The sequence below is a fragment of the Odocoileus virginianus genome, chromosome 6 (genome assembly GCF_023699985.2).
Source record: "Odocoileus virginianus isolate 20LAN1187 ecotype Illinois chromosome 6, Ovbor_1.2, whole genome shotgun sequence".
NCBI lineage: Eukaryota > Metazoa > Chordata > Mammalia > Artiodactyla > Cervidae > Odocoileus > Odocoileus virginianus.
In genome coordinates, this window is record NC_069679.1 from 15,210,324 (window position 1) to 15,232,141 (window position 21,818).

At 46.5% G+C, this 21,818-nt stretch overlaps 1 protein-coding gene and 1 long non-coding RNA gene across 3 annotated transcripts; one reads left to right on the plus strand and one right to left on the minus strand.

The window, feature by feature from the left end:
- Nucleotides 1-37: 37 nt before the first annotated feature.
- ABHD4 (abhydrolase domain containing 4, N-acyl phospholipase B) lies at nucleotides 38-12,410 on the minus strand. Of its 2 annotated transcripts, none has more exons than XM_020905095.2 (7): nucleotides 12,304-12,410; nucleotides 8,848-8,936; nucleotides 7,110-7,482; nucleotides 6,808-6,962; nucleotides 4,960-5,071; nucleotides 2,252-2,438; nucleotides 38-1,442 (listed from the first exon to the last, which is right to left on the minus strand). In XM_020905095.2, exons 1-7 carry the CDS (start codon nucleotides 12,363-12,365, stop codon nucleotides 1,353-1,355), a joined length of 1,068 nt encoding a protein of 355 aa, XP_020760754.2. In that variant the 5' UTR covers nucleotides 12,366-12,410; the 3' UTR covers nucleotides 38-1,352. The 2 variants fall into 2 exon arrangements, with proteins under 2 accessions (XP_020760754.2, XP_020760755.2); XM_020905096.2 differs by lacking the exon at nucleotides 12,304-12,410 and adding an exon at nucleotides 12,195-12,267.
- On the plus strand, nucleotides 11,261-20,876 carry LOC139035588 (uncharacterized). The gene is made up of 2 exons (XR_011488194.1): nucleotides 11,261-12,545; nucleotides 19,648-20,876. It is a non-coding gene; the product is annotated as an uncharacterized lncRNA (long non-coding RNA).
- Nucleotides 20,877-21,818: the final 942 nt, after the last annotated feature.

The window sequence follows — 21,818 nt, forward strand, 5'->3', positions numbered from 1 at the left end:
CATTCTTGTCAGAGCAATATTAAACATCATCACCATGAGCGGTTTTGACTCATTTCTTTATTAATATAGAAAAGGAGCCCAAGGCAGCTGGACCAGTAGTACAAAGCACCAGGAGTTAATACTATTCTGGTGAAAGGGTTGGCTTTACAAAAGTGAAGAAGTAGGTGGGAGCGACCCTAGTTCTGGGGCCAGGCCCCGCCTACTGCCCAGAACTAGCCCCTGGGAGAGAGTGACAGGTAGGTCGGGGACAGATAAGCTGGAGACCAGAAGGACAGGCAGCAGGGATGGAGGGCCAGGCAGTGAGAACCATCCTGTGGCTGATGAGGACAGGGAACTGCTGGCTGGAGGCTCCCCACTGGACCCTGGGCAGCGGTTCACGTGAGCAGGCAAAAAAACCCTGCAGATACTAGAGAGGATGGGGATCCAGACTCAGCTTGGGGTCGAAGGGCCTTCCCTTCTCTCCATCAGGGGTCACTGTTCTCAGTACTACGGGTGGGGCTTCAGGGCCCAAGGCACAGAGGGAGGCCCAGAGGCCTCCCAGTGGGAGAAAGAAGGGGCAGGGAAGGAAGCACTTGAGTGTTCCCAGCTTAGGCAGCCAGGGCTGAGACACAGAGCAGGAAAACCGAATCCCCGTACAGTGAGGCTGGAATGTGCGGCCAGGTGGGCTTATCCTTGGCCAGGACCAGCCCCGTGGCCTCGATGCCTGCCTCAAACCTTAGCAAAGAGTCTGCCAGGAGCCCTGAGCTGTTTCTCCATGGACCAGCCATGCCTTGCCCTGCCCCTTGCCTCCTCTGCTAACAAGAGATTTGGATATGACCTCCTAGGTCACGGGAGCTCCAGGACCTGCTCTAGGTAGTTAAGTGGGAACCAGCCCCAACCAGCCCCTGAACAGAACTGGCATGGGCTGGGGTCCAGGGGTGATGGAGGAGGAAGATGTCCTGCATGGAGCCTCCCCCCTTCCCCCACAGACACACTCCAGACCTGGGCAAAGAGCCTCTCCTTTGTCTGGGAGAAGCTGCTGCCCTCCCTTGGCACAGGGGGGACGTGGCTTGGTGCAATCCCTTCACAACCGCCACCTGGTGATACCGGCATGGAGAATGGGGTGGCACTCTACAACCCTTCATGTGCTTCCCCGGGGTGGGGAGCTCAAGGCCTCTTGTGGCTTTTGCCTCCAGCCTTCACTGTGGGGTCATCGTGCTCTTTCTTCTTCTGTGGTCCTGCCCTGGGGACAGCCTGAGACTCCGCCTGGCTGGCACATGTTAGTCAGTGAGGGAAGGACAGAGGGGTAAGTAAGGAGACAGGAAGGTGAGAGCAACTCTCTGGCTTTCTCCTCGTCCTCCAGGAAGAGCAGCTCAATCGACTGAGTCGCAGATCTCCTCCACCACCGCGTTGAAGATGTGCGGCTGGTCTGCGTACACGTGATGCGAGGCACCCTCGATCTCCTATGGAGGGAGGACCCCACCAGAGGCAGGATGGCCCTTTATTCAAGGCACTGGAAAGCTGCCACACCATTTCTTTTTCTTGTAAACCTGTTTGCCTGTTGCCCGTAAGCATGTATTGTATCTAAGACAACTGTCCACCTTTCTCCCCATATCCTGGCACTTCCCAGTGGCAACCAGTGAATCCCAATGTCTCATCCTTTCTGCTCCTATGGTCCCTGATTGTATCTTTCCTTCCACGCTAGTCCCACCATGCTCATATCATCCACAGGTTCAATAGCCAGGGCCCCTGAGGCACCAGACTAAGTAAGCACGAAGTGAAAATCCTTAGGTCGTGTCCAACTCTTTGTGATCCCATGGACCTATTATAGCCCACCAGGCTCCTCTGTCCATGGACTTCTCCAGGCAAGAATACTGGAGTGGGTAGCCATAAGTAAGCACACTCCTTAGCAAGTGAAGGTGGAGGCAGGAGAATGGTGGGAAGGCTTCTTGGCAGCCTCTATTGTACCCAGCTCTGATTTGGAGTGAGAATTACAGGGAAGAGGAGCAGCATGCTCCCTATACCTGACTACTGGACAAGAACTTGCCTTTTAGCTTGACTGGCTCACAGAAGTGAGGAACCCTGAATTATGATATTACAGAGAGCCAACCCTTTCAAATTCATGACCCAATCTCAAGCTTTCCACTCCTCTTTCTCCCTGACTCTCCCATCACCGTTCGCTCCCTGGTCTCATAGCTACACTGAGTCAATCAACATGTGCTGCATGTTGCGAGATTCCCACCTCAGTCTGTCCCCTCTGGTGGCAACGTACCAAGTCTCGGACGTAGGAATCGGGCCGCTGCAGCTTCACCTTTTTCCCCGTGCTGGTGTCTATCCAGGTGTTGGCCCCATAGATCATGGTGATGGGCACATCTTTTCGAATCAAGTGAATTCGCTCTAACATGGGGCGCCGGGCCCAGCCGAAGGACTCCATCATGGCTTTGAATGCCGTCTCCCCACTGGAAAAGCCAAACAGGTGAGGCGATGAGTAAATGCCACAGCATAAAATGTCAATTTGTGGGTCTCTCAGAGGCTGGGACAGTATCTTTGGCATCTTTTTGTTTACCTCAGAGCCCAGCACTAGGCTCATTAAATATTAGGAAGATGACGAGACAGGACTGAATCTCCAGAGGGTCCGGACACAGATGAGGTAGGAGGGACACACTTGTGAAAACCCCATGGCACCGAGGATTGTTCACTAGCATAGCAGGTTAATATGTATTTAACAGCTATTGATGTGGCAGCTCTGGGCGGAGGGTGGGCACATATGAACAAGACACATGCAGTGCCTGCTGTCCCGGAGTTCCCATTTTCCTCATCCTCAGGCATTACATAATGAACTACAGGATTAACTTAACTTCAGATTTCCCAAGAATTATGAAAGGGCGGTGGAGTTCTAGGAGAACACACACTAGGGAGTTGGCTGGCTGGGGCTGGAGGAGAGGGTCGAAGACTTCCTTGAGGTGGGCTCTGAAGGGCAAGAACTACAGAAGCACAGAGGGTTAACTGAGGAGACTGGAGAATGAGAAGCCAGTCTTGCGAGGACCCGGGGGGGGGCAGCAGTTTGTGCCACCTGAAAAGCAATGACAGCCGATCTAATCTACTTTGCTCCCTGGTCTTTCAGAGGTCGTGCTGGGAGGGGTCTGCAAGGCTGGAGGGGAAGGCAGCTGTCTGGACGGCTCTGTCACTTCTGTGGGAAGCAGGAAAGGCTGGGGTGACTGGCACCCAGCAGGCTCGGTCTGTTTGGGGGTTATGTCCCCAGTCTCCTTAGCATCCCTGAGATGAAGGGGAGCCTGAGTTCTACACAGGTCACCAGGAAGAGTCCTTTCCTAAGACACTGCAGCACAGTGAAACGGTCATGGACTCTGGAGTCAGACATACCTGCAAATCCTGGTTCTACTTTCTTAGCAAGTCGTGGAACCAGAATACACCTTAGTTCTCTCATCTACAAGCTGAAGAGAAATTATACCCACTTTTTGAGGTCATTATGGGGAAAATGAAAATATGTACAAAGCCCCAAGTTTAATGAAGCGAAGTAGGTATCCCACCCCCCAGATATTATTCTTTTGCTAAATTATATGTTTTCCAAGGGAATGGTAACAGTTACCATGAACTCAAGACTACAACTCAAAAAGACTCAGGGGCTTATAAAACTGAGTGATGGTGTTTGGGGGAAGCGGCTGGTTATCACCAACATCCTCTCTGCTTCTTCCAGGACCTGAGTGACTTGTGTGACTACATACTCTGTGGCTTAGATGGGAGGCGATTCATTATACTGAAGAGGACTGAGGCTGGGGAACGCTCTGAGGAAAGGACTAGGGGTGGGCCTGCTGCAAGGCCTCAGAGGGTATGAGACTGGCACCAAGCCCAGTTGAGAGGGGTCACAAGCAGGAAGCTGATTCGACTGTTGAACTGAGTTTCTAGACTGCTGTTTAAGCAGGACCCTTCCATCAGTTGAGCTTCTGAGGAATGCTGGATGGACAGTTCCCACGCTGCCTGAAAGCAGTCTGAATTTGAGGTCAATGCTCAGACAGTGCTATTGGAATGCAAAGTCCCAGTTGCTTCACAGCTTCGGACTGAACAGGCCTGAAATGAGGCAGGGCAATGCTGCTGCTCCCAGTGATCTTGGCTTGCCTGTGATGCCTCCCAGCAGCTTGGGGTGAAGTCCCCACAGAGGTGGTGCCTCATGGTATCAGCAGCTCACATGGCACTAACCAAGAGAAGATTACTTCCCTAACTCCGCCCTGGCTGGCGGCTGCCAAGACTGCGGATCACAGGGTACGGGCCAGGGGCCCACTGTCTGAGTTGTCACAAACATAAGCTTGTTGAGATTCTGGGGACATCCTCAATTCTCCAAAAGACAGAAAAGGCATTCCTATCCCAACAGTAAGTGTTTCAAGGTGCACAGACATTAAGTTTTAAAATGTATAATCTTTCCATCAGCAATTCTATTTGTAGGAATGTAGCCTAGAGGTACAGTCAGACGTGTGCCAAGATATACAAGGAGGCTCTCTGAAGCAATATCACATGATATCTCAGACAGAAAATAACAAGAAAACGAGGGAATTACAGGTCTGGGACAGGAAAGGACTTGCTTTCTTTCTTTTCCTTTACAAAAATACCATGTTCATAATACTTCTTCAGTTAAAAAAAAAAAAAAGATCTTTGCAAATGTTCTCCAGACTCTGCCTGTCAGGCCAACTGCTTACTTCCAGGGAAGAGTAAGGGTCTTCCTCTATAGAGACAGGTGGTATGTTTAATTAATCTATTATCTTCTCCATCCCTTTTTGCCTATCCCTGGGGAAATCTCTGGAAATAAGCACACCTGCTAATGCCTATGTTCCCCTAACTGGATGACAGCTCTGTGGAAGAAAAAAATACAGCACAGACTGATCTTGGGATATTTCTGGAGTTTTCCAGCAGCTGGAGTTTTAGGTCCAAACCCATCGACGTTGAGCTGACTCCCAGAGCTGCCCTCACCTGGGATTCTGTGCATTGCAGTGGTAGATATACTCTGATATAGTATCATCATCAAAGAAGTCTGCAAACTTGCGCTTGAAGTCCGGTCGGAATCGCTGTACCAGGCCGGGCCCTAGGAGGGAACAGAATGTGGAGGGGCCAGTTTGAGTGGGGAGGAAAGACCCCTGTCATTGTATGTTTTAACAACTTTAACCAAACATTATTTCTCTTAAGGGTTTGTTTGCTTTGTAAACTTAAGGTTATAGTGACAGAGCATGTTAAGTCTTTTGGGAAGCTCCAGGTAACGACAAATGAGAGTCAGTTGCCAAAGAATTTGGATAGTCTAAGGTCACTGAGGAACCAGATTATTTGCAGCTCAATGAAATCCCAAGATCCTTTCCTGCAAGGATCACAAACCACACAAGAGTCCATGGTTGACATGCTTTGCTTTTATGGTCTGAGCTGTGTTCTCTTTCTCCCTGAGAGCATGTATGGCTTTTTAATCTTCTGAAGGTAGTGGATGAAACCAAGAGCCCTCTCAGGTTCAGGCCTGTAACAGAATACAAGTGATGAGGTAAACCTAACACTGGCATCTCAGACTCAGGGCAAAGTTTTAGAGAAATCTGTTCCTTCCACCTTTCTTTAAATAGTCCACACACAAGCAGTTTAGGGCACTTGAAACAGACTGTAAAAATTGTGCCTAGTCATCAGCTTCTGGCCTCTCTCTCTCTTCCAGTCTGCTCTCTCTGTGTGAGGAGGGGTGAGAGGGAGGCATGGCAGGATCTCCTGGGCACTAGCCCTCCTCCAAGGCTGCCAGCCACCTGCCCCTACCATACTAGCTCTGATGTCTATGCATGGCCCTGGCCAGAGGCAAGTCCCGAAATGGGGACAGTGGTTAGAACAGGGCTCCTGCCTGGAGGATTATGGAAGGTCTGCTGGAGTGCACAGTGCTGGGTACCCTAAGAAGACCAGTCCTCTGCCCATTTAGTACCTTTTGGCACCTGTGTCTCTTGTTTTCCTTCCTTTCTCCCCAGACTCCTACCTTCTGCTCAAGTGCTCACTTTTCTCTTTTACCCAGAGTCATTCTGTTTCTCTTGAAGGGCCTAGAGAGACAACTCTTATTCGGCCACTAGCAATTAACTCCTAATAATTAGCAGCTGAACATTACTGTGTATATATAAGCCATCAGTGCAAGACAGAGCGTCGCCCACCTTTACCATAAAGGGAAGCTGCTTTTACTTCATTAAAAAGCTCCTCTCCAGACAGGAAGGTGCTGGCAGTGTGAGGTCAGAAGCCTGGGGCCTACTAAATCTATGCACTCTGGCTGCCCCACTTCCTTCCTCTCTTCACTCACAGGATTTCCTAACAGCTACTAAGTGGAGATGTGGTGTCTGACTGGGGCAGGACATGGTGTAGAGGGGCTTGCCTGCCTCTGTAGGTGATGCTGGAGGCTCTGGTTCTGACCTCTCCTGGAAGCAGATGCTGGGTGAGCTGCAGAGATGGGATCCATAGTGACCACGCTGAAACACCAACAGCTGCCCCAAACCCACACATGTAGCATAAAAGTTCAGCAGAGGAAGAGTCACCTCGTAACCCCTTTCTCTCTCTCTGGGGCACAGAGTAAAAGTTCTGCTCCATCTGTCTCTTGAATAGAAAAGATTTTTCCATGCAGATGAAGGGAGGAAAAAAACCTTCTGAAACTGCCAACCGAGACATCTGGTCCAGATGAACAGCTTTAAATAATAATGCTAGGCTTATTCCCATTTTTCATGAACAAAAGGGGATGGTGAGAGTCCAGACACAGGGTGGCTTCTAGAATGGGACAGTTGTGGTTGGAGGAGACAGTTTCTTCATCTGCAGGCTACTCACCCCAGGGCCCAGCGACTCGAAGAACAGCCAGTGGATTGGAACGCCCTAGGACAGAGGCCACAGCCTTGACCCAGGTCGGGGGTGCACGGATCTGACTGGGGTCAGTTGGTCGGAGGGGAAAGCCCCATGGGTCCACCAGGATGAGGTGTTTAACTCTAAAGGAGGAAAAGGGAGAAGACAAGTTTTCTTTGCTTGAAGGTACCATAGCCCTTAAGTTGCCCAGGAAGAGAACAACTGGAAATGGGTAATGGAAGATTCCCAGCAAGGCACTGTTGTAATGGAGACAGGTGGCTTCTCCTTACCTGTCAGGGTACTTGATTGAGTAGGAAGTGGCCAGGAATCCTCCCAGACTGTGCCCTAGGAGAATCATACTGGGGATCCCCATGCTCTCCCGCCACGTTTCTATTGAGGTCACAAACTCGTCCTCGGCCCCCTCTGGATCCCTCGGGAACGTTGGCCTCGAGCTTCGCCCAAAGCCTAGCAGATCGAAGGTGTGTAGCGTGCGGCGGGTGCTTAGTGAATCCATGTTGAGGATCCAGAGGCCCACGCCGCCCCCGAAGCCGTGCACCATCACCAGTGGGGTGCGGTCCCTGAGCTCAGGGCTCACTGTCACTGTCCAGATCTTGTTCTGGTTTGGGAGGGACACATATCGAGCCAGGAACTTGTTCTGGAGGCCTGGGGAGAGGGGGTGCAGGGCAGAGGGATAAGACTGTGTGCTGACCACATCATCTTTTTGCTTGGACTCCCACTTTTCAGCTCTCTCTCATCCCCAAACCCTTCCTGGCCTCTCTCACCTTTCCTTTTACAACTCTCTGATCATACAGCCTAAGAGTTCAACTCCAAGTACATTTTGTAGATGTCTATTGTTAGTAGTCTTAATTGCTTAGTCGTGTCTGACTCTGCCACCTCACGAACTGTAGCCTGCCAGGCTCCTCTGTCATTGGATTCTCCAGGCAAAAATACTGGAGTGGATTGCCATTCCCTTCTCCAGAGGATCTTCCTGACACAAAGATTGAACCTGGGTCTCCTGCATTACAAGCAGATTCTCTACTGTGTGAGCTACAGGGAAGATCCTTGTAGATGTCTAATCTGTAGGCATTAAGAGGGGCCATTGTATTCCCTGGGCTCCCTTTGGGTCCAGGGCAGAAGTGACCCCACAGAGCTCTGGCATTCATCACTCTTATACTTGTATATGCCTGGGGCTTGATCGATGGAGAATGTGTCCTCACTGAGGGTATCTGGGAGGGTCAAGCCAGGTCCCTATTAGGGAAAGATGAAGCTGGGCAGTGTTTGCTCTGCCAGTGTGAAGGCAGTCACACAGCAGAGCACCTGAGGTGAGTCACATGGATTTCAGACAGAGGCTTGAAAACTGACTGTTCTGTGGCTGTACTTACTCAGGCTCATAAGAGAGAGGGTAGCTATGGCTAGGGCAGAGGGTGCAGGGCAGGAAAGATCATATGAGAAATATGGGAAGATGGGGCCCAAGGGTCTTGTTTGAGTTGGTGGCTGCTGGTGCTCCTAGGGGGATGCCCTGATCCCACAGAACATTGCCTAGGAGAACTGGCCAGTGGGAGTGCCCAACTACTCTGGTGACTGGATGATGGGGAGGGGTGGCTTATTGGGTAGAATACAAGGAACAGTATTATTAGAGAATATAGGATTGCTGGTCCTTGGCTAGGAAGGTGGTAAATCTAAGAAGTGTTTGTCTGATGAGAAAGGGAGAGATGGAAAAAGAATAAGAGAAGCAAGAAGTGAATGTGTATTTGTACACACTGTGTATTAATAGCTGGTACAGGGTTCGAGGTGAAGTTGCAGGATGTGGCAGAAACCAGCATGCTGGACAGGGTGGGAGATGTTAAGAAACTGCTATCATAGAATGTGCACCCTCTGCACAAATTGCTTCCCTCCAATCATGGACATCCCTTCCTTCTATATTGAGCATTGTCAACCAGGAGTCAGTGGGCTCACTGGGCCAGGCTCTGGGAAGACCCTGTATTCTGGGGCTCCCGAGGGAGGTCGCACAAGCCACCTTCTACTTACACTGGAGGATCCTGGCTTCTACATTCTTCAGTTGAGACATGGAAGTGGGGCGCCAAGTGGGCAGCCAGCTGCTCAGCCAGCCTTGAGGCCTGGGATGGGAACACACAGAAACATTCATTAGCAATATTGCAAACATTGATACTCCCAGTCTTGCTGGCAGTTACAAAAGAGTTATCAAGGTGCAGGGAGTTTCCCAGGCTCAGGAAACCTGCCCCTGTGGCAGTCAGCAGTTCCCTGGCTGCCTGATAAACTGTTACTCTTCCCTGGTAAATGGTTATTAGCAACAACATACCCTTTGTTTCAACAGATACTCAGAAGACTATGTGTACAGCACTTTACAGTTTATAAAGCCCTCTCACTTTTTTTTTTTATCTCATTTGAGCTTTACAACTCCCCCTTGTTACTGGTTATTATAATGTTCAAGGAAGTTACAAGGGGCGGGGGAAAGGCCAACTTTTAACTAATGTTTCAGTTCTCCTTTGCCATGCCTAGGACTGTATGTTCCTTTAGAGCAGGACGAATTCCCATGCCACCTGCCCTCCTGGCAGAGTACCAGGGTTGCTCTATGCCTGCTTCCCAGCCCCTGGGAGCCCAGAGCACTGTGTCAGTGGCCAGTGGGGCTCTCAGGCAATCAGGCCAGACTTGAATGATGTGTTGGGATAGGCAGGGAGTAGGAGGAGGGAGACCTGGGTTCAAACTCAGTTTTGATCCCCTGATAGGACACATGTTGCCCCTGGCCTTGTTTCCAGATTATAAAATGAGTAGAAAGCTCACCACCCAACGGCTTGCAGTAAAACAGGTAAGATAACCTATCTTGTTTTCTACTTTACACCCAGGGGACTTTAAGTCATTGCAGGGTACAGGTTGAAAGTACCAGTGTTAGAGTAATTTTTTTATAACCCTAGATTTACGTCGTAGTAATGTCATTTATGAGAAGAATGGTGTTGGCCTGATAAATAACCTGTCTTTGAGTATCCAGCTATGAAAGGAATCTCATAAGGTGCCTGGGATAAAACAGATGCTCAATGAATCGCTTTTGTTATTCCTTTTCCATCCCATATTTCTCTTTCCTTGAACTCTGCCTAGATGAAGTGGATTTCAGGATGGACACTACCAGCTACAGGAAGGGCCTGTAAACATCAGACTAGTCAAGCGGGGGCATTCTGTGAAGGAGTGAGGGCAACTACTACTTATCCCCTCTCGCTACACACTGGGCACCATGCTGCATCATTCGAAGTGCAGAATTTTAGATGAGGCTAGTTCCTTAGAAATCTAGTCCAGCCTCTTAATTTAACAGATGAGCAAAGTGATACCCAAAGAGGCCATACATTTAGTTAGAAAAAGAAGCAGAACGAGGACCTGGATCTCAAATCCAGGTTTCAGGAATTCCCTGATGGTCCAGTGGTTAGGACTCTGTGCTTTCACTGCTGAGAAACAAGGCCAAAAAAAAAGTCAAATCCAGGTTTTTCCTTGTGTTTCCTCTGGACATTCCAGCCTCAGCTTTTTAAGCCCACACATGGATACTTCAATATACAACCAGTTTTACACTTGCCTGCTTTCTGAAAGGACGTGTGACCTAAAGCCAGAGGTCAGAGTTCTAATCCTGGCATCACTACTCACCAACCAGGGCATATATACACAATGCCCTTAGCACATTATTTAGCCTTTCTCTGTCAGAGTTTCCTCATCTTTAAAAGGGAGGTAATAATAGTATCTACTTCATAGGGTTGTCATAAAGATCGAATAAATTAAAGCACAGAATAATGCCTAGCACAATACACACTCTCAGTAAATGTTCTTTCCCCTGGCCAAATCATAAACTATCCATATTCTGTGCTTTTCAAGTAGCAAATCTCAGTTACTCAGATCTTAAGAGGTTTGAATTACTGAGGCTGCAGCTGAAACTTGTCCGTCAATGGCTTTAGCTGGATGAGAGCTGTTAGTCTCAATCCTACGAAGACTCAGAACCCTTCAAAAATCCACTGGAATTCCTTACAGGCTTGAGTGCGGGCACCAAGACCACAGAATGTTGCTGGTCTTAGGAGACAGACTTTCTCTCCATCCTAAAGAGACTGTGACAAGTCAGAGCATGTCATATGGACCCCACATGGCCTTGTATCTGCCCAAAGTAGCACTCAGGAGAGATGCTGTCCCGAGGAACAGCATCATGGGCTGCTCTGCAGAGAGCCTCAGATATCCTGCCTTTCTTCTTCACTGAAAATGCTACCAGTAAAGTGCTGGAAATGGCACCTGGCACACTATCTGCTCAGTACCACTGGGGAGATAAGAAGGCCTGGGGTGGGGAACTGAGACAAGAAGCAGAGTGGCCCCTAAGCCACAAGCTTAGCCTGACTGGGGTGGTCTCATCCTTCTAGCGTCAAGGGATCTTTACCCTGATGGTGGGTGAGGCAGAAGAGGTTCTGTGCTGCGTAAGAAGCCTGTTCTAGACCTCTGTGATATTGGGGTCTAACTTCTTTGGACACTGGATTCTTCATTTGTAGAAAGAAACTGCACTGACTGAATATCAACTCTAATATTCTGTGTTTCCTTAAGTCATTGTAGGTATTGTAAATTTCCTCTTGAAAGCATCATTTTGGAAAGTACCACTCTCCTTGGCAGTTCCTTCAAGCCTGTCACAACGTTATTAGTTTTGCAAGCAGCTCCAAAATGGGAACACGGGATTCAGGAAAGGCCCAGTTCTGGTATAACCCCGGCTTGGGTGGAAGCTGAGTCATTCTCCAAGCAACTTTTCCTTGTTCCTATCAGACGGTGAACTGCTTGCCACACCACCTACAGGTGGCATCCCAAACTTGATGTCACTGAGATCGCGGTAACAAAATCCTAAGCTCTAATACTGAAACCGTAGCATTAAGGAGATTGTTAATGATGATTAAAAACTATCAACTAGGATTGCTGGCGAATTAAGCGCCTCGCTGGGTGAAAGCTAAAGGAACTTGCAAGCCTATTAACCCAGACCAATTCCAGCCCAGGGGAGCCCTCTCTCCGCTTTCCAAGCCTTCGCGTTGCGGCGCTAAGCGATGCTCTTCCCACACCTCCGACTAGCGTCCGGGAGCAAACGCAGACTAGCAGCAGAGCTGGCTGCTATCCCCGCACCCGCGTCCACACACGCTTGCTTTGAGGGATCTGAGACATCACCACTAGATCTAATACCAGGGTGCAGGCACTAGAGGGGAGCGAGGAATGATCGCCGAGACTAAAGTGGAAAGTCAGAATCGCCGGGCTGCAGGCAAGCGTTATCTTCCATCGTTCCCTCGGCTCTGCGGCCGCAGCTCCTGGGCAAAAGCAAAGCAAGCAGCCGCAGCCCCCAGCCCTCCCCAGAAGCCGACCTGGAAACGAAAGGCGGGAAGATGTCTAAAACTGTTCCTCAGCCACACAGTCCCAGGTTCACGGCCCCGAGAGAGAGAGAGAGAGAGAAAAGGGACAAGGTTAACTCACTGCTGGTCCAGATCATCGGCCATAGTAAACAAGCCCTGCCGGGTTGAGCTGAGCCAGCCCATCCCTCCGCCTGACGCCAGCACCAGCTGACCCAGAAAAGGGTCGGATAACAAAGTGGGGCGTGGCCAGCGCCGCGGCCGGGGAGGCGGGGTCGCAGGACTCGGGCTGGGCCAGCCGGGACACGTGAGCTGTCTCTGAGCCCCGACCGCTGTTAGGCCACACGTTTGGGGACAGCGAGGGAGGTAAGTAGTACTGAAACTGCGAGTTCCTCCGTCAAACCTCCATTCTCTGATAAGTAAAAGGTAATAGAATTACCCCTGCACGCTCCCACACACTCTTCCCTATTACAGACCCCAGTCCCACCAGGTCCTCTCCTTAGCGTTCCTTCTAAGCAGATGCTTAAGATGTTTGTGGACACAGTGCCAACGGTGGAACGCTCCTACGAAGGGCCTGGGAGCTTGTGGCCCAAGTAGACTGCCAGATTTTGTAAATAAAACTAGGACGCCTAGTTAAGGTTGGATTTCAGATAAACACCAGCTACTTTTTTAGAGTAAGTCTGTCCTGTGCAATATTTGGGACATAACTGAGCATCTTGTATTTTATTTGGCCACCCCAACCTTAAGCCACGCCAGCCAAGATGAGCATTCCTCAACCCCGGGGATGTCTTTGGCCCCAGCCTGGTTCTCAGGAACAAGGTGGCTCAACCTCAGGTCTCCGTCAGTTTGGACGATCCCTGCCTCCACTCCCCGCTGGAGGGAAGTTGAAGGACTAACCTGTAAAGCTGGGTCGGTTTTAAGTAGCTGGAATGGGGGCGGGTGGTGAGGAGGAGAGAAGTCCTGATTGGTTTGCTCCGCAGAGGAGCCAAATCTTAAGGCTGGCTAGCTGGCTCCAGAACTTACCTGAACTGGATAACAAGGCCTGATGTGTCTGTAACCGGTATCCTCTTTTATTTATTTTAAAAATTTATTTATTTTTTCCGGCATTCTCTTGATAAGTTTAAAACCAGACTAGTAGTGGAGGGTGGGAGAATACTGATGCTAGGGTTTGTCAAGATGGGTTTTTTTTGGTTTGTTTTTTTAGCCTTCCTGGTAGACCCAGGAGAGTCTGCGATTTCTTCTTTCATGTAACACTGTTGTTAAACTGATCTGATTATCAAAGGGCAGGAAGTTCAAGAGAATGGGTATTTAATACACTATTGATACTATGTTGAAATAGGTTAACTAATGAGAACCTACTGCTTAGCTCAAGGAACTCAGTGCTCTGTGGTGACCTAGGTGAGAAGGAAATCCAAAAAAGAGGGTATATATGTATACATATAGCTGGTTCTCTGCTGTACAACAGAGACTAACACATTGTAAAGCAGCAGGTAAAGGCTCCCACTCCCGCATTCTGGCCTGGAGAATCCCATGGACCGTATACTCCATGGGATCAAGCAAAGAGTAGAGCACAACTGACGACTGTCACTTTCACACCCCAGTAAAAATTAATTAAAAAAAAGAGAGAACGGGCATTTTTAGAGCTTGGGGGTCTAGGAATTTGCAAGGTGTGGAGCAAGGTAGTACTAACAAATGAGGACCCATCTTGTCACTTGTTCTTACCACAGAGTGATCCTAAACCTCAGGATGCATGACCATCATCTGGAGGGCTTGTTTAAAAATTCAAGCTTCCAGGACTTCCCTGGCAGTCCAGTGGTTAAGACTCCATGCTTCCAATGTAGGGTTTGAATCCTGGTTGGGAAACTAAGATCCCACATGCCTGTGAGGTGCAGCCAAAAAAAAAAAAGTTGCTACAGCCCTACCCTCTGAGATTCTAATTCATTAAGTTTGGTTTGATGCTAATAGCTGCATTTTTAGGAAGCACTTCAGATGCTAAAGTTCAGTAGGACTCACTGGAAATTAGAAGATAATTTCTAGGGTCAGAATTCTGGGTGCAGGTCAATTTTGGCTTTGCAGCTTATCTGCTACATCATTGTGAGTAAATTATATAGCATCTCTAAATTTTCCTCCTCCGTCTCCTATTTTGTTGTAAGAATTAAGATAATTCAAACATTTAGTACATTTGTTTATGCTAAAAAGTTACCATTATTATTAACATACCTATTCAAAGCCCAGCATTATGTTAAGCACTAATAACACCATTATCAAAAGTAAAGAAACAGGGACTTCCCTGGTAGTCCAGTGGCTAAGACTCATTTCGTTGCAACAAAAGATCCTGCATGACGCAACTGGAACCTGATGCAGCCAAATTAATTAATTATAAACACACACATACACACACACAAACCAAGGTGCTAAGTGTTATGAAAAGGGAAATGTTGCCCATAATTTCAATAAACGAATATTACCTGCTGTTCCAGTAAACACTGAATGTTGCCTGCCATCAGGCCATCAGCCAGAGCAACTGTTGGCCGCCCACTCAGCCCACCCCGCCATGGTGTGCCCTGAAGGGAATTCAGGATGGAGATAAACAGGAAACTGTCTGTCCTAGATAGTTAAGATGCATATCTAAGGAATAATTCTTATGTATAGTTAAGGACTAAAATCACTAACTTCAGATGTCTGGTTTTTGTGATTTCCATGTTCCACTACATGTCTCCACCCCCTGACACCCCCACCCCCCACCCCCCCATCCCCAGCAAAAACTGCAATATATCCTGGCTCCTCCCTTACCTCTTGGGAGCAGTTCCTCAAGGCAATCTGAGGAAGGTCCCCAAATAAAACTTAACTCTCAGCTTTTAGTTTGTGCAATTTTTCTCTGGTTGACAGTGTCAAGGGCTTTTGGAAGCTGTGCCATACAGGATATTCCAGGCTACATCACTGTTAGGTTAATAGAATCTCCCACTTTTCAGAAAACCTGTAAGATGTAGAACTTTTCAGGGTAAGCAGACCTGGCTGAGCGCTGAAGAATTGATGCTTTTGAACTGTGGTGTTGGAGAAGACTCTTGAGAGTCCCTTGGACTGCAGGGAGATCCAACCAGTCCATCTTAAAGGAAATCAGTCCTGAATATTCATTGGACAGACTGTTGCTAAAGCTGAAACGCCAATACTTTGGCCACCTGATGCGAAGAAGTGATTCATTTGAAAAGACCCTGATGCTAGGAAAGATTGAAGGTGGGAGGAGAAGGGGACGACAGAGGGTGAGATGGTTGGATGGCATCACCAACTCAGTAGACATGAGTTTGAGTAAACTCCGGGAGCTGGTGATGGACAGGGAGGCCTGGCATGCTGCAGTCCATGGGGTCGCAAAGAGTCAGACACGACTGAGTGACTGAACTGAATTCGGCTGATGACCTGGCTGGAACTGATGTTAGATCTCTCTCTCTTGAGGCAGTGCAGAGGCGTTTGTATTTTGTCTTTGTGTGCCAAACCAGCTCTACTGGTTGGTCATGAGTAGGAAACTTCAACATGTGGAAAATGCCTTTTATAACTAAAGTTAAGAGATCTCTTAAGATGTCCCTATTACTGATCTGAACTTGTGTCCACTTGCGGTGCAGCAAAGCTAATCTATTGACACTGAGTTGTGATGAAGGAAAGTATAGTGGTTATTGTAGGCCCCCAGCCAGAAGTACAAGTGGCTTCTGCTCAGAAGACCTGAACTCCCTGAAGGCTTTCAGGAAAGGGTTATTATTATTTTTTTTAAAACTTATTTACTAAAATTTTTTAAAGTTAATATATTTTAATAGAAGTATAATTGATTTACAATGTTGCATTAATTTCTTCTGTACAGCAAAGTGATTCAGTTATACACATACATACATTCTTAAAGGCAACATTTGAGGTGAGAGTTACAAGGTGCATGACTTTCTTCTGATTGGTTGGTGGTGAGCTAACAGGATGGGGTTTTAGGAATTTTAATCATCAGCCTTCTGGTTCCAACCAGTCTGGGGTCTATGAGCTTGTGTTCAGCATGCAGTCACCATCCTCCACCTGGATTGGGGGCGTCAGTTCCCGCAGAACACCTCAAACATAAATGTCAGGTCATTATGTATATCCTTTGGGGAGGAACCAGGGCTGCTTTAAATTGTTTCTTGACTGCTTGTCCTTTGTTTCTGTATTCCCTCATCTCCCTAATTAGTAACCACTTGGGTCTGCTCTTTGGCACTCAGGGAAGGCCTAGGACACCAAAGACTTTTTCTTAAAAATAATTGTATTTATTTATTTGTTTTTGGCTTTGCTGGGTCTTCCTTGCTGCTCGGACTTTCCTCTAGTTGGGGCTACTCTTCATTGCAGTAAACAGAATTCTCATTGCCATGGCTTCTCCTGTTGTGGAGCATCAGCTCCTGGCTTGCGGGCTTCAGTCGTTGTGGCTCATGGGCTCGGTAGTTGCAGTTCCAGGGCCCTAGAGCACAGGCTCAAGAGTTGTACAAGGGCCTGTGGGATCTTCCCAGATCAGGTATGAAACCCATGTCTCCTGCCTTGGCAGGTGGATGGATTCTTTACCACTGAGCCACCAGGGAAGCCACAAACCCTTTTTCTACAAACAAGAAACAGGGGACACAGGAACTTTTGTACCAGGGAGGGTCCTACAGGGCTCTGTTTGGTCTCATCCCCAGAGCTGAGATATCTCAGGATTAGGCTGGATCTGTTAGAATTACAGAGTGGAGAAGATTCTCAGGGCCTGCTCTAGACAGGCCTCTGGGGAGAAACACAAGGTACTTGCTTCTCCTTAGCTTCAAGATAAGAGTATATCTTTTACCTCTAACATATGTGATTCTATGTATAATTAAAGTATGAATATGGTCTTTATGAAAGGAAACTAATTTTTTAACAAACCTCTTTCCTGTGCCTGTAAATCACATTAAATTTTCCAGAAATAGGTGGAACTGATGACCTGATAGCTCATGCCTGCCAGGGATAGATTGTTCTTTGGTTTCAAATGGGTGTCATTGCCTTTTGAATGAACTATAAATAAGGTCTGACCCTCAGATTAAACAAAGAAAGTGAGTAAAATAGCTCTAAAGTCGCTCTCTCCAATATGATAGCCATCAGCCACATGTGGCTACTTAGATTTGAATTAATAAAAAATCGAAGTTCCTTAGTCACATTAGCTACATTTCAAGCACCCAACAGCCACCCACATGTGTCTAATGGCTATCATATACTACATGGCACAGAGGCTTTTTTATCATTACAAAAAATTCTATCAGACAGTGTTGCTCAAGCAGTGATGATTTCAGTCCCATGTTATGGAGAGTGTTTAGCCCTTGGAAAGGACAATATGGTAAACTCTCTTATGGGTGTCAGGGAGGAAGCAAGATTGAGGGGTTCTCTTTATGGGACTCTCTAAGACTAGAAGGGAAGAAAATGAAAGGAGCCTGTAAAGTTATTCTGTTCCATCAGGGACTACAAGGACAGTTATGTTAGGATGAAATGATATGGGCTTACTGAAGCTCTTTGCTGCTGTACTAGGGCTTAGATCAGAAACTTGATACTTGAGAAATTTGACTTTGTGCTGTTTGCAATTAGATTCTCAACATTTTTTTAAAAGAAAATAATAACCTATTTACTATATTAGAAAACAAAATAAAAGAAAAGAAGATTCCTTTTTCTGTACTCAAACACTTCTGACACCAAATGTGTGGATTTTCTCATACCAGGCATTTCCCCAGTTCTCAGTGGACACCAACTCAGTGTTCTTAATGTTACTCAGTTCTGGCACCAACTGCCCTGACCTAGTACAGATGCCACAGGTGAAGGACTCTGTCCCATAAGACTCTCCCCCCTCCTACTTTAAGTGCTAATCTCAAGTTCAGGTTTCACCTCTGATCACCAGCTATAACTTGAAGGTTCCCAAGACCACCTCCTAAGGTTTGATAACTTACTGCAATGGTTCACAGACCCCAGGAAAACAATTTACTTACTAGTGTTAAAGAAGAAACAACAGGGAACTCCCTGGTAGTCCAGTGGTTAGGACTTGGTGCTTTCACTGCCAAGGATGTGGATTCAGTCCCTGGTTAGGGAACTAAAAAACAAAAACAAAACAAACAAAAAACTAACCAAACAAAAAAACACAACAGGTTCAAAATGGAGTCACTTGTGCTAAAACCAATTTCTAATTGGTCAGCGCAGAATTTTCTGGTCAGGACCAATGAGGTGCTTTCCATCCTCCAAAGAAAGGTTAGGTAATTCGTCACAAAGACCCATTCTGTCTCCCATAGGTAGGTTATCTAAACCTGAAATAATCTTTTTAATTATATTTTGCTTTTTTGACTGTACTGAAAGGCAAGCAGGAGCTGAGTTCCCTGACCAGGGATCAAACCTCTGCCCCCTGCTGCAGAGAAAGCATGGAGTCTTAAGCACTGGACTACCAGGGAAGTCCTGAAATAATCTTTTTTGTTTATGATTTTCTTGTCTTGTTTCTAAAATCCTCTCCCTTTCTGTAACTCTTTGGAGTTCTTCTCCACTAGTAAGTTGGGATGCTGCCTGATTCATGAGTTGTTCAGTAAAGCCAGTTAGATCTTTAAAATTTGCTTTGTTGAATTCTTGCTAACACTAGATTACTGGCTTATTATAAAAAGATACAATTGAGAAACAGCCATAAGGAAGAGATGCACAGGTTGAGACACTGGGGAAAAGGTACATAACCTCCTTTATCTTTTAGAATGTGTCACCCTCCCAGCATCTAAATGTAATCAGCAATTCATAAGTTCTCAGAACCCCTTTGGTTAGAGTTTTTTATGGAGGCTTCGTTACATAGGCATGATTGATTAAATAATTGTCTACTGGTGATTGAATTCAATCTCTAGCCCTTCTGCCCTTACTGGACCTTGAGAAGGAAACAAAAGTTCCAACCTTGGAACCATGTGGTTGGCTCTCCTGGCATCCAGCCTCCATTCTTAGGGGCTTTCCAAAAGTCACTTCATTAATATAAACTCCAGTGTGGTGAAAGGGGCTTGTTGTGTAAAACAAAAGACATTCCTTTCACCTTTATTGCTCTGGAGCTATTTCAGAAATGGGACAAAAACAAATATGACAAAAGATGCTCCTATTGTTTTTACCACTTAGGGAATAATGAGGGTTGAAAGCTCTGTGCCAGACCTGGAGATGAAGAACAAATATGTATTTCTTATTATATCACACTGTTACAAAGAAAGGGGGTTTTGGCCACACTAGGGCCAAAATTTAAAGGATGGAGCTGTATGTGCAATAGCAGAGAGAAGAAAAAAAAGGGATTTGAAGGAGAAAGTGAAAATAAAAGGGAAAAGAACGGGAAAACAGACTTTTTCACACAAAGATTGTCTTTAGAAGAGTCCTCTTCTTAGGAAGATATGTGTTTCTTTTGATAAAGAATGTAATTTCTTACCATAGTGAGATACACTGTACATTCATGGCTTTTGTTTATCAGGGGACCTTCTTGACCTTCCACTTTTCCATTGTTTGATGATGTTGAGTGTGTAAGGGTATCAGAATATGCCACCCCAAACTATGCCACTTTAGTATAGCATTATTTTGAGCTGAAGGCAACTGAGAAGACGCAGATACAAGAAAAGTTCTGGACTTGACTGGTGGTCCAGTGTTAAGAATTGCCTGCCAATGCAGGGGACATGGGTTCGATCCCTGATCCAGGAAGATTCTTCAGGCTGCTGGGCAACTAAGCTGGTGCTCCACAGCTACTGAGCTCACATGCCGTAACCACTGAAGTCTGAATGCCTAAAGCCTCTGTTCCACAACAAGAGAAGCCACCTTAATCAGAAGTTCGTGCGCCACAACTAGAGAGGAGCCCCCGTTCACCACAACTAGAGAAAGCCTGCGAGCAGCAAAGAAGACCGAGCACAGCCAAAACCAAAAATAAATAATTAAAAATAAAGGTTCTCTGCCCTCCTCTTATTTGCCTACAAGCAGGACAGAAAGGTGTTCCCGCTCCTTTCTCTACTAGGAAGGACAAAAAACTCTTGACCTTATCAGCCCAAAGAGGGCACCAGAGGAATCTACATAATAAACTGTACTAACTAGCCTTTATTTTTCATTAATGCTTTATATATTTACTTGCTCAACTTCATATATTTACTCACAACTTGCTTTGAATTTCTAAAAGTTGTTTTCCTCTGTCTTGTTGCTTCTCTAAAAGTTTATTGCTTTCTTGGGTTAAGATACTACTGTTAAAAACAAGATAACAGGCTCAAAATGGAGTCACTTATGCTAACTTAATTACAATTTCAGTGCTCCCAGAAATGAAATCTTAAACCAGACAGTCAGGGATTGCCTGATCAGTACTGTGTACATGCGTGCATGCTCAGTTGCTTCAGTTATGTCTGACTGCAACTCTATGACTGTAGCCTGCCAGGCTCCTCTGTCCATGGGATTTTCCAGGCAAGAATACTGGAGTAGCTTGCTGTACTATTAGGTAATCTGCCTGATAGATCCCTGCCATCCCCTAAAGGAAAATGACCTTGCTGTAACTAATCTGATTTTTTTTTTAACTAATCTGATTTTTGTCTAGTATAATTAACTCTTCTCTCTCCCTTCTGCCTATAAAACTCTCTTATTTTAGATAACTCCTCAGAGCACCTTTACATCTGTTGGTTGGATGCTGCGTGACTCATACATTATTGAATAAAGCCAATATAATCTTTACATTTGCTGAGTTGAATTTTGCTTTTTAACATTATATAAGCCCAAGTTCTGACCACCCTTTTGAGTCACTCCTAATTGTTTCCTGTGCATGTGCAATGCATATGTTAAGAAACATGTTGGTTTTCCTCTTGTTAATCTGTCTTTCGTCAGTCTAATTATAGGCCCAATGAACCTGAGTAGAGGGAAATAGTTTTTTTTCTCTCACTGTTTTAGTAACAAAAGGTCTAAGTTTTACACTGATTTCAGCTTCAACTTATAAATTTGATTTGTCCTCTGAAAGCCATAAGACTTGCAGTCCCTCCAGTACCCATTATTTTGCATGCCCAAATATTGGGGCTCTGTGCTTTGCCCAACTTCTAATTATTCAGAGAAATAACAAAGCAGACATAGTTAATTACCTGGGTTAAAGATAGTTAATAAGAACAAACATTTCCTTAATATTTACTTTGTGTCTAGTGCTGTGTTAGTTACTGTTAACGTCATCTCATTTAATCCCCACAACCTTTGAACTAAAGAATGTCATGCTTGTCTTGTATCTCTAAAAGGACTGAGTCATTAGTCACTGTGGTGACTGACCTTCAACACACTCTGAAAGGAGTTGAGGGCAGAGATCAGGAATGAGGCACTCTGTGCTTTGGGAAAACTGGCAGAACAGGCCTTCAGATGGATATTTACAGGAGAAAATTTGAACCCAATTGAGACAGCAGGGAAGGAGGCAGGGCACAACCATTAAGAGAATGATACACAGGGGAATTTCCTGGTGGTCCAGTGGTTAGAACTGGTGCTTTCATTCCTGGGGCCCAGGTTCAACCCTTGATAGAGGAACTAAGATCCCACGAGCCATGTGGCCTGCCCCCCGTCCCTCCCACACCCCCAAAAATAGAAGATAGGACAAATGCCATTTAGAATCAAGTAGGCCCAAGATGGTGGGCGGTTCAAATT

Excerpts from the sequence above, each read along its gene's own strand:
- ABHD4 (XM_020905095.2), bottom strand. The coding sequence starts at position 12,365 with ATGGGCTGGCTCAGCTCAACCCGGCAGGGCTTGTTTACTATGGCCGAT. Across the intron at positions 7,483-8,847 it reads AGAAGCCAGGATCCTCCAGT|GCCTCCAGAACAAGTTCCTG; the intron begins GTAAGTAGAAGG and ends CCCTCTCCCCAG. Across the intron at positions 2,439-4,959 it reads TGCAATGCACAGAATCCCAG|TGGGGAGACGGCATTCAAAG; the intron begins GTGAGGGCAGCT and ends TGGCTTTTCCAG.